Below are 12251 nucleotides of genomic sequence, written 5' to 3'. Positions count from 1 at the left end.
CTCCGAGTCCGGCGGGATTTGCATAAGCGCGTAGCGGCGACTATGACAGCGCTAAAAGCGTCGCATCGCGCGAGAGCAGGGCTGGAAGACCAAATATATTGACTTTTAAGCCGACATATATAGGCAAGGCGTGCGTGCTTAGGAAGCCGAACCGTTTCTGTTCTTTCAACCTTCTTCCTCTACCAGAGAATTTCGCTGTTGATTTTCGGTGATGAGCTATACATGCTTTAGCGGAATAGGCAACACGATTTTGTCTCGCTTTTTCTTGCCGCTTGCTCTTCATCGCCGATGCGCTGGGTAGTCAACCGATATGCTTCTTCAAGTGCATTCCGTATATCGGTTTTCTACCTTCCGTTTTCCGTCTCTTTCCGTGTGAGGTACTATGGAGGACGTGGATGTGTATCGGGTTGCTCTTGAACTGGTCTTAAAGGTAACGGGCAGCCGTCATGCCAGTATGTCATGCTACATAACTGTGGCGCAAAACATGCAAAGCTTTACTTAAAAGCTAATACCCATTGGCTTCGTTCCAAGGTCCTCCATTTCGTACAGACTGGATAACCTCTTCGCCACCTTTATACACCTTTATGGTGTCTTTAAACAATCGCTACTTTCTAAAGGAATGCTTAGAATCGAAATAGGTAAACGTGCTGCAGTAACAAAATGCTGCCTTTTACACCATCTTCCCGTGGGGAACAATGAGGAGGATTCGAAGCATCTTGGGGGTTCCGTGTAGGCAGTGTTGCCGTTATGTTCTTTCATTTATCGGAGCACGAATGGGAACGTATTTGTCAAACGCCTTCTTGTAACGATCGAAGCAACAGCTATTAGTGGGTTTTAGGGACTAACAACAAGAAAATATTTTCTTCTAGCAAGAAATTAGGGTAAATGTATTTTCTAACTAAAGAACTGAAGAAATTAATATCGACAGCAAGGACTCCAGGACAGAGACAGAGAGGGGTGGGGGAGGGATGGTTTAATGATTAAGGCGAGGTTAGCTTAACCATTGCGCTTAGTTTCCTGAGCCATATGAGAAAAAACATGACAGTCTATGTATTAAAAATTTTTGAAGTGCGCCGTAGTTAAGGGTCAGCCTTGTTGAAACGCTAGCTTTTGGCTTTTTTTTTTTTTTTTTTTTTTTTGTCTGTTCGCCTCTGGATTCCATCTGCTCGAACACTCCCAGAGAAAGTGACCTGGTCATGCCGTTCTCATTCGTCCTGCCACCGTGTAACAATACATGTTGAGATAACTCACGAATCGAACAAAACCAAAACTACGCGATCATCTAAGTTTTTTCTTATATACAGGAAAAAATCTGCGCAGCAAAATCGAAAAATTTTGAACCTGCGCAGGGGAAACGGTGAACATGCGTCTCGTGGTGTTGTACCTGCGCAACTCTTTTAACGGCGAAGCTGTTTAGCCCGTCGTATTTTTTACCGTGTCATGGGAGGTCAGTTGGGGTAACAGTGTGGACACCAAGAGATGGGTCTAGAAGGGGAAAGCCATTAACCTCATGGAGGGATGAAACAGAGGGATTCGGAGGTAAACTGTGGTCTCGAGCAGCGCAGGACAGAAGTGGTTGGAGGTCAGTGGGAGAGGCATTCGTCCTGCAGTGGACCTGAGTAGGCTGATTTTAATGATGATGATGATGATGATTTTCTGTCCGCAGTGAAATGTACCAAAAAAATGCCGAGCGCGCGCGCGTGCCTCGCGGCGACCGGGCAGTTAAAAAAGCGAGAAAATGCCGAGCGCTCGTGTGTGCGTGCCCCGCGAGGACAGCCCCGCGTCCCCGGCACACGTTTGTCAAGCCAAGCATACCCACTTAGGGAGATTGGCCAAGTTTGCGACGACCGCCTGGTACTAAAAAAACAAGAAAATGCCGAACGCTGGTGCGTGCGCGCCTCGCACGAACCTCCCAGCATTCCTGGCGTACCTTTGACAAGCCAAGCATACCCACTTCGGAAGATTGGCCAAGATTGGCCAAAAAAAAAAAAAAAAAAAACTCCAGCGTTCGCCGTAATCTTGGCAACACTTGCTCGGAACGAGAAAGACACGTCATAGCGTACGCCTCTCTAAGGTGATGTCAAATGATTATCACTTCCAGAAAAATGAACGAAGCGTGCACTTACAGCAACAATGACGGAGTAAAGGTCGCTGCTGCAGCGAAGAAAAAGCAAATCGGCTGCAATCGTGGACTTAAACCGTCGTGGTGGTCGTGAAGGTTGCGTATAGCTTCGCTAACTTCAAGTCTTACGCGTTAGTGTGAGCTTACTTCTTTTTTTTTCTTTTTCTCTCCGCTCACATGCAGGGTCGCGTCATTCGCCAAATTCGCACATGCGGTCGCACTTATTTGCTGTTCTTGAGTGTCGTGAGGAAGCCGACCTGCGGTATTTCTTGTGTGCCTTGGTAAGGTGCCGGCAGGTAGAGATCGTAGAAAGCAAAAAATGTCATCTTCTCGCGTAAACACAAAAAGACCTTCATTCTGCCTCACACATTGGCAGAATCTGTGTACAGCCACCATTACCACGAGTTTCATGAAGACAACATACAACTTTGCTTAATTTGAAAGTACTAGGATTCAGTTGAGTCGAAAAAACGCAGTGTTACGATAACTTTCAAATTTCACGCTGCAGCGCCGTAATGTAAATTATAAATATTATAAAAATATTTATTATATTTAAATTTATTATATTTAAATTATAAATCTAACTATTTGTGGATTAACTGCGCGTTAGCATTCGAGGGACACAATTAAACGTAACTGGGGGCCCAACTACACTTGCCCAATCATGTTTCTTGCCGGTGGCTGAAGTTTGCGGCCTGTGACGTCATAGAAAAATCGTCGGTAAGTGGCTGGGGGGTCGACGCTGGTTCATATGTTTTCCGTCATGCATGGTGGAGCGACGATAATTGGAACACTTTATTTAAAATTTTTCCTGAGCGAACCGCTGCTCTGTTCGCGCTCAAACTTCACGCGAAGGTCGCATTTTGCGGGGTATTTTGTTTGACACCGGGAACAACGACGGTACTAACCTGTCTATTCCGAAAATAAATAAAAACGATTTTCGCCTACGTGAAAATGGCGGCCGCTTTGGACGTGCGAGCCAGCGCAAGTTGATCTTGGAACGACTGCACCACCTGTAGTATGCAGTGCGAAGCGCACGTTTGGGATTAACGGTAGGAAGTAGCCAAATGGTGTAGCAGACGATCTGAAAATCTCTTTCATCCCTAGTTTACGATGATCACAAATACTTGCATAACAGCTGATACCAATCATAATAAATATTACCTTGGTTCGTCGTTGCCAGTAAACGTTGGATTTGTTTCCTCAACTACTTTCTCATTTTCTGATCGTCTGCTACACCATTTGGTTCCTTCCTACCGTGAATACCAAACGTGCCCTTCGCCCTGCATACCACAGGTGGCGCCGTCGCTTCAAGATCAACTTGCGCTGGCTCACACGTCCAAATCGTCCGCCGTTTTCCCACAGGCGAAAATCGTGTTTATTTATTTTCAGAATAAAAAGGTAAGTACCGTCGTTGTTCCCGGTGTCAAACAAAATAGAATACAAAAAGCGGCCTTCGTGTGAAGTTTGAGCGCGAACAGAGCATCTGTTCTCTCAGGAAAAAGTTTTAAAGTGTTCCAATTATCGCCGCACCACCCTGTATATTCATTACTTGTTCGAAGTCCGAGATGAAATTGGTATCGTTATCGGAACAAAGCAATCATTTTAATGAACCGAATTTGTATTTCGCCTCCGTGGCCCATTTTAAAGCTAGCTGACGAGGAGGCGTGGGATGTTTGAATGACGTTTGTCGTATGGACGATTGTAAACAGCGTTATATTACTGTCTTCAGGGCTAAGAACGACATGTTGATTCATAACTGAGCTTTCACGTGATAGATCTCTCTTCTTTCTTTCTTTCTTCTTTTCCTGTCTCTTAAAAACTCTTTTTGACTTCGGTCCAGTTTATTTTTAATTGGCGTCACCCCTGATACGTATGTGGCACGGGTTGGGCTTTTATTTTACTTTATAGCCCTTTATTTTGTCTGTGTTCAGTGCTGCTAAACTTTAGGTGCCACTTGATTAGCTTTACTTTCGTGCATACGCTGGTTGCCTTGTCCAAGCGAGAAATTCAGAAATATGCATCACTTTAAACAACTGCTCTCCACCCCATCCGGCACGTAGTCGCCGCAATTTTGTGCGGCTGAATAAAGTTCTCTCTCTCTCTCTCTCTCTCTCTCTCTCTCTCTCTCTCTCTCTCTCTCTCTCTCTCTCTCTCTCTCTCTCTCTCTCTCTCTCTCTCTCTCTCTCTCTCTCTCTCTCTCTCTCTCTCTCTCTCCTTCGCAGTAGCGCATTTTACGCTGTCATTGGCAACAATCTTCAACCTTTTCGCAGCGTGTCCATCACCCGGGCGTTTTTATGGTTCAAGCGAATAAAAACCACTGTTGTTGCCAAAACTGTGCACAATATGTGCAGTTTAATACTTCGCGCCACTTTATGGCTATGGCATCAGAGAGCGAACCTTCTTTTTACGTCCTATGTACGAACGGCATTGGGCAGGGGCCAATTATTTTCTAGTAATGGAGTGCGATGATGGCGTCATTTCTCGGTAAACATACATTCAACAGCTCATGCAAGATCAGCACACAGCACCTGCTTTCTCGTTTTTCCTGCGCTGATCCATTAATAGAAGAAGACTTTGAAGAAGAAGAAGACTTTATTTTTCAGCAGACGTTGTTACAATCCCTGCTGAAGGGGCAGGAGCTAAAGGCATTGAGTGCCTGACGAGGGCTCCTGACCCTCTGGAGTCCACAACAGAGGAGTTCACAGTAGAGGACATGCTCAAATAACAGGTGGCGAAGGAAGGTGGCGAATGCTTTCTTTTTACTTCTGAGGCCCCTAAACGATTCTTTTCCGGGGGTCACACCCGCCGCGGTGGCTCAGTGGCTAAGGCGTTGTGCTGCTGAGCACGAGGTCGCGGGTTCGATTCCCGGCCGCGGCGGCCGCTTTTCTGATGGAGGCGAAAAGCAAAAACGCCCGTGTGTACGAGATTTCGGCGCACGTTAAAGATCCCCAGGTGGTCAAAATTAATCCGGAGCCCTCCACTACGGCGCGCCTCATCGCCTGCGTTGCGTCGGCGCGTTAAATCCTACAATCAATCAATCAAAATCTTTTCCGGGGGTCTGTATGAGGCACTGTTGATCGTTTGTACAAAGAACACCAAAAAAGCATGCGCAATAATTTTATTTGCAGTTATTAAAAACATGTGTTCCAGTTGCATCAATCGCTTGAAAAGACAAACAAGCGCTGCCTAGAACGCCATAGATTCTGGAAAAACATTCTATTACTCACAAACCAATCCGCTTTTCACCGCACAGCAACCGGAATTTATAATGGCAAAAAAAAGCAATGCCCCGTACTGGGGCGAAAAATTGTAACGGGAAAACCACAGCCTGGACGGCGATGTTCCCCCCGAGTCCGCACAGTTGAATCCCAAGTCGGTAGATCCACTATTTTCAGGCACAGCCCCTCACTTGTCTGGACCGCGTTTAGTGGGAAAGACGCTAAAGAAGTGAACTTAAACGGGCGTCAAAAAAGACCAGTACTCATGCTTGATGGGCCAGGCATAAACGGTAGGCGTAATAATCAAAGATTTAAGGGGGTTGAGGCTAGGTGACGGTCACTCTTTTAAAGAACCAAACGAGCGTGGGATTTTTCGGTTTAAGCGAACAATGGCTGCTACGTGATGGAAGAGGGAAAAACACCAAATAAAGGGAGAGAGAATGGGAGCAATAAAAACGTGAAAATTAGACACTCGCGTACGAAAGAAAAACGTTAACGGGCTTTGAAAAACAGGGGTAGTTGAATTGATGTGACAGCGATAACATGGAGACAAAATAAAGAGGAGCTATGGTGACAGGTGCGTTAATAAACAACTATACTGCGCAAGTTGTGTCTATGCCTTCAATTATGGCAGCGGTACGTCAAAGATAGTAAAGAAAAAAATAGTAGGATGACGAAGATGGCGTCGTTCCGGGTGGTTGTGCCGCTAGCCCGGTCTGCTGACGACGGCCATGGACTGCGATCGCCGCTTGTTGTAGTCGTAGCGGGCCAGCGGCTGGTTGAACCAGTCCAGGTCACTCTGCAGGGGGTACCGCTCGATGGTGGTGATAAGCATCACCGGCCTTGCCCGGTCCCTGGGATTGCCCGGGAAGGTGATGTCGCGCACGTGGCTGGGGATGTACGCAGGGCCGATGAAGATCTGCTGCGTGTGCGTGCACTGGACGACACCCTGGACCAGGATGACGTCCACCACGGCCTCGTCCAGCGTAAATTCCGCGGTGAAGTAGAGGTTCGGCATGACGCCGTTCTCCAGAAACCGCTTTAACTTGTCGTGCGTCCACTCCTGCGAGATGATTGCACGTGAGGACTTTAGCGTCATCGCGGTTATACGAAGCTACAGGTGACGCCAGTTGAACACAGTGGACATCGCAACAGTGCCGTACACATACATGAAGCCACACATCAGACACCAACTTCGCAACACATGGCAAACACACTGGAGTGAACAGACTTATATAACAAGTTACACGTTATAAAACCACGCTTGGTACCGTACACCACTGACACACGTTACAGATACACAGAAGTTGCCCTTGCAAGGCTACGGATAGGGCACACACATGTCGCACACTCGTATCTCCTCACGGGGTGCTCAAGACCTCTGTGTAGCAGGTGTGGAAAGGCCCTAACCGTAGTTCACATACTCATTAAATGCAAGGCACTTGACGCAGCACGACGCAAACACTTCCCTCAACTATACAGGCTACACATTCCACTACACTCAGCGTTTTTCCTATCTGATGATCCCATGCTTTCTGTCAAGCGCGTTTTTAAATGTTTAGCAGAAGTTAAATTGTTAGGCCTAATTTCATTCCACGCATGATCACTCCCTGGCCTTATACACCAGCCATCCTCATTGTAGTTTTCTGATTTTACTTTTTTTTTCTACTGACTGATCTTAGTGTTTACGTTTTCACCTCTCACATATAACCATTGTTTTGGCGCTCTCTGCCCAAGTTGGCCTTGCGCCATTAACATCCAACCACCATCATCAGGTGACGCCAGTGAGCTCAAGATTGTCGAATCGTTCGAACTTTGAAACACAAGCACGACAATAGAAAAAATTTCATGCTCTTATGACCGCCTTCCCTATTTGCAATCCTGTTTGGAATGTTTACTTTTCTAGCGACTTTGCTAGCCCACAGGGACCTTTGCTACATCTCAACGCTGAAGCTCCGCACTTCGATTTGCGTCGAAAAGTTCCTCGCCCAGACAAGTACCTGATATCGCTTCTGGTTGGCAAGGACGGCAAGACCGACCCGAATGGCGACGCTGAGCCACATGCGGTAGACCATGTTCGGAGGCTCCGGGTGCTGCTCCACGAGCAGCGTCACCTCTTCCATAGGAATGCAGCACATCTCGACGTCGGTCTCGCAGACGCACTCGCACACGGAGGGCCCGGACGTCAAAAAGCCCACCAGGCCGAGCGTGTCGGGCGGCACGAGATGGTCGTGGAAGGAGCTTTCGGAGAAGTAGTAGAGCGTGGAGTCCGAGTTAGCCAGGTTCACTGGGTTCACCCCGGGATCCTCGTTGCACCCGCTCACGCGCACAATGCCCGAGCAGATGACGAAGACGCACTCGTGCTCGCTGCTCCGCCTCACAAGAAGCTCGCCTTCTTTGACGTACGCGTAGAAGGTCTTCAGCAGCCGCGGCACGGCGTCCGCGGTGAGCCACGGGACGCTGAGCATCGTACAGAGGGCCGCGTTTCCCACGGCGAGGTCCGTGGGCATGCCGTCAGCACGCTGGACCATCCGCGACAGGTTGGCGAAGAGCAAAGAAAACTGCTTGTCGTCCAGCAGGCCTCCGTCGTGGAGATCCGTGAGACCCTCGAGAGCCTTGTTGAGGATCTTGCGCGTAGCCTGTCGCGTCTTGGTGGCCACTTCGATGTTGGGGTACCGCTGCTGGATGTCCACCACGTTCTTGAGCGTCTGCAGCTTGTTGTGGCCGCAGTTCTCGCGGATGGCGATGGCCAGGTGCGGCGTCTGCACAAAGCGGAATACCTTGACCATGGCCTCGTCCTCGGCTGTGATGTACGACCAACTGAGGTCGTACGCGTAAAACAGCTTCCGGTTGAGCAGCCGGTCTAGCGCGTCCCATATCCACACTATCAGCACGACCCGCTGCTGGAGCGTCTTAACTATTCGGCACGAGACTAGAGTGATGAAGCTCCCCTGGAGGAAGTCGGTGTAACTGAGGTTGGGCTTGCTGCCCTGCACGGACGCCAAGCTGATGAGCACAAACTCCATGATGACCAAAAAGTACAATATGATGTCCAGCTGCTTCCAGACGTCGTGGCCAGGCCGCAGCATCCCCGCACTGTACACGTACAACACCATCTCGAGCGAGTAGAGCAGCACGTAGACACCTTGCACCGATGTCACCAGAGAGAGCATCACGTCGCTGTGAGGCGACTCGGGACCCTTTGCGTGCCGAAACAAGGCCAGGCCGCTCAGGAGGAGCACAAATCCTAGCGCCACGAAGCCGACGAGGACGTGATACCAGCCTTCCTTCGACATGGCAGACAGCATGCTCACATTCTCCAGGCCTTCCTCGTCGTCTTCGGATCGCGAACGGGTGTGGTGCTTCTCGATGGCCTCTTTTCCGGCGAACATTTGCACGAAGTCCTTCAGCCGGTAGATCCAGTCGGGGACGGTTATGAACCGCTTCATCATAGAGAAATCGAGATAGGTCTCCTTCTCCATGGGGTACTGCATGGCGGCCAAGATGGTGGTTCGAGTCTTGTTGTGGATCATCCCATCCTCGTACTGTTTGTTGTAGCACACCTTTTGCAGCCGCAGTATCGAGCAGCTGGCCTTCTTGGACGCGGCGTTGCGGTAGACGCGAGCGGGGACGTACGAGTCCGTCAGCTCTACGGGCTCCTCGACCGCACTGCCAGCGTACGGATTGGCGATGTAGGTGTGCATCTGCACCCACTTCCAGTCCGCGCCCGAGAACTTCTTGTCGCGCCGTTGGTAGCCCGTCGATGTCCGCGCCGTGTTTCGCAGCGCCATTATGACCAGGTTCATGTTTGCCCTCTCCACGTCCGACATATTCAGAAGTCCCAACATGGACATAAGCTTGGGCAGCGTGGTGGTGTTTAGGAGCTGCACGAAAAAGAGCGTCCCCATGCGAACAAACTGTTCCTTCAGCGCGTACTCAAGGTTTACGGTAGGAAAGGCTCTGGTTAGGTCAAGCCCGATCATAATGGCACCCTTGAAGTTTGCCCAGGCCACTATGAGGCACTGCTGCCAACTGAGGTCGTAGCCCACGGAGGCAAGAATAGGGTACAGCACTATGGTCGTCACGAAGCGGGCGCCAATCTTAGCGACGTACGAGTTAATCGGGCTCATCAGTTCCCTCCAAGTGAGGTAGTCGCACGTGTCGCGTCCGATTTGGTACGAAGCCATGAACACGAAGACGATGTTGTAGCCGAAGCGCAGGAGCATCCAGAACTTCCTCATGACTACCGGGTTGTGTACGCTGATGGCAGAGTCGGCGCTGGCGGTGAGCGCCATCGAAACGAGCGTGGTGACGCCGGCGCCGTACAGGACCGTCTCGGCGAACACCCATGTGGCCACCACGCTGATGACGTTAACCACGAAGGAGACGGGAAGGTCTTGCGACAGCGCGATCGTGGCCGCGGCAAGTGCGTGACCGAGCAGCTTTCCGAGTAACGGCCCCACCAGTAGCGAGCTCGCCACGGTCTGCACGAAGGAGGCTATCGTCAGCGTCTCTCTGGTGCTGAAGCGGTAGGTCATCCAGAGACACGTGACTCCAATCAGGGGCTCTCCCATTATGATGGTTTCCAGAATCTGCGAGCGGGCACACGACAGCGCGCTCAGGTCCATAGTGAACATGGGCTCGGGGCAACAGATGAGGAGGCTGATGAGCACCGTGTCCGCCCAGCCGCGCTTGTCGGCGTCCTTGGTGCCCGACATGTACATCATGAAAAGCATCGTGCTGAACGCCAATCCGCCGCAGCCCAGGAGGACGCACTGCCAGAAGCACTGCCTGAAGAGCTGGTGGCGCAAGTTGAAGGCGGCCGTGAACACGAGCACGGGCAGGTACATGAAGAGCAGCTCGCGGATCTGCGCGTCGGTGACGGGCAGAAGCCTCTCCTTGAGGTTGTGCGTGCTGGCCAGGCGACCGGCGCCGAAGCCGAGCGCCACGATGACGGCCACCACGGGGATGTTCACGATGCGCCGCAGGGCGCGGCACACGCCGCCCACCACGGCCACGAGCAGCAGCAGGATCACGCTGTACTGCCGGTCGCGGAGGGTCAGCGTCACTTCTCCTTCGACGTCTTGGCCGATGAGCGAGTTCATCTTGGACTGGCTGGACCACAGGGATGGCAGCAAAGAACGCCTTCTCGCGCGGTCATGCAGCTCGTGAACGTGCTGCACAGTCGTCTTCGTCTGTCCACCGCTCGTGGCTGCTTGTGGCGCCATATGCCTTATCCCCCGTATGGCTGCTGGTGATGATGACGGTCGTGACGAAGATCGCGGTATCTGCAAAATCTTCACGTACCCGCAAGAAGGGAAAAGTCGGAGGGAACAAAATTGTCAAAAGGAAACGGGATTTAGAAGCCCGCAGGTTGTAGTCTAGCGGCCTCCGGCAGCGACAGGGTGGCATCAGCCGTTCGTGCACTGCGCTTGCCGCATGCAGGGCGGAGAAAGAGGTAGGTTTGGGTAGATCAGCGTAGGTCAGACAAAGGCGAGCGGATACGGAATCAAATGTACCTTCCTCATTATAAACATGCCTACACAATGGTTGCCCTCAATGCTCAAGGCTCTATCCTGGCATCCGCCACCATCGCTGATACCAACACCACTACTGCCGAAGAGACAGCCATAGCCCTCGCGCCACCACAGCACCTACCGGCTATGTAACCATACTTACCGACTCACAGCAAGCTTGCCGGAACTTTCTGACCAGATGCATTTCACCTCCCGCCGTCAAGTATCTCCAGACAATAAAGACCCTGCAGCCCTACATCCAAATTGTATGGATCCCAGGTCATGCCTCACTCCCGGGAATGAGGCGGCGCACGCCGCTGCCCGCGATATCATACTCCGGGCATTCCCATCGGGGGCGGGCGACTTAGCAGCACCGTCCTCCATCCTTCCCGTTCCCAGTCGCTACACCGATATACTGCACCACTACCGTCAGAGCCGCCGCCGTTACCCACCCCCTCATCCCTCCCTCAGCACTTCTTTTTTCAACGTTTATTGAAATGTAGAAAAAACACCCGGGGGTCTCTTGCTAGTGCATCAGACCCCGCGACGCGTATGGGTGGGAAATAGCAAGGGAAAAATAGTGGGTCGGGAAATGAAATGCAGGAGAGTGTCCCACACTGCCTTCGCTAAATTAGGTGGGTAGGACGGACGCAGGAGTTCATTTAAGGAATTTGGTCGTAAGTTAGCGGGGAGGGTGTCTAGGAGAACCTGTCTTTCAGTTTGAAATTGAGGGCATGTACAAATAATGTGTTCAGTGGTGTCCGGAATTTGACAGGGGATACACATGCCTTGATTAGGTTACGAATGAAAAAACGGTTGTCGTTTTGCAGGGGAAAGGTTGGTAAGTGTCATTAGCTGTCTGAGGCGGACTTGTTGAGAGCGAGAATAGGACTTGGGAATGGGAGTGTGGTTGACCATGGAGGCGAGAAAGTCTTTCCGTTGTTGTTTGATGGCGGTCCGGTGCTCGTCAGGGTCATAATCGCAGCCCGAAGGCGTCCAGCTGGCTTGGGGCACGGTTGTGAACGATGCACGTGCCGCCAAATGGGCCACCTCATTTCCGGGGATTCCGGCATGGCCGGGCACCCACGTGATGGTGACGTCGATGTTCTGTTGATGAAGGATGCTCTTGAGTTCTTGGATCTTCTTAACTCGTAGGCTGTATGATAGTTGATGGCAACATTCCAGGAAAGCTTCCCGACTATCAATGTGAATGTGTACGAGTTTGTACATGGAAAAAGATGATATGTTATGAACAATGGGACGAAGTGAGAGGATGATACTTTCTAGTTCTGCCCCTTTAATGGTGGTATCTGGTGGCAAGGAATAACCGCTATTGAAGTTAAATGCCGGTATATGCCACGCCGAAGTTGTGCTGGATTCTGTTTTAGATGC

The 12251-nt window shown here is 50.8% G+C and overlaps 2 protein-coding genes across 6 annotated transcripts in view; one reads left to right on the top strand and one right to left on the bottom strand.

Annotated features, from left to right (window-relative positions):
• Window positions 1–12251, top strand: part of Cask (peripheral plasma membrane protein CASK) — a 708589-nt gene that overhangs the window by 568222 nt on the left and 128116 nt on the right. The window lies entirely within an intron of this gene.
• Window positions 5316–10448, bottom strand: LOC144169509 (sperm-specific sodium:proton exchanger-like). The gene is made up of 2 exons (XM_077698708.1): window positions 7344–10448; window positions 5316–6406 (listed from the first exon to the last, which is right to left on the bottom strand). The coding sequence occupies exons 1-2, from the start codon at window positions 10446–10448 to the stop codon at window positions 6050–6052; spliced, it is 3462 nt and encodes a 1153-aa protein (XP_077554834.1). The 3' UTR covers window positions 5316–6049.

This window comes from Haemaphysalis longicornis, unplaced genomic scaffold (genome assembly GCF_048455015.1).
Source record: "Haemaphysalis longicornis isolate Haplotype H1 unplaced genomic scaffold, Haemaphysalis longicornis Haplotype H1 scaffold_2, whole genome shotgun sequence".
NCBI classification, from domain to species: Eukaryota; Metazoa; Arthropoda; class Arachnida; order Ixodida; family Ixodidae; genus Haemaphysalis; species Haemaphysalis longicornis.
The sequence above is the reverse complement of the archived record's forward strand: the minus strand, read 5'-3'. Positions and strand labels throughout refer to the sequence as shown.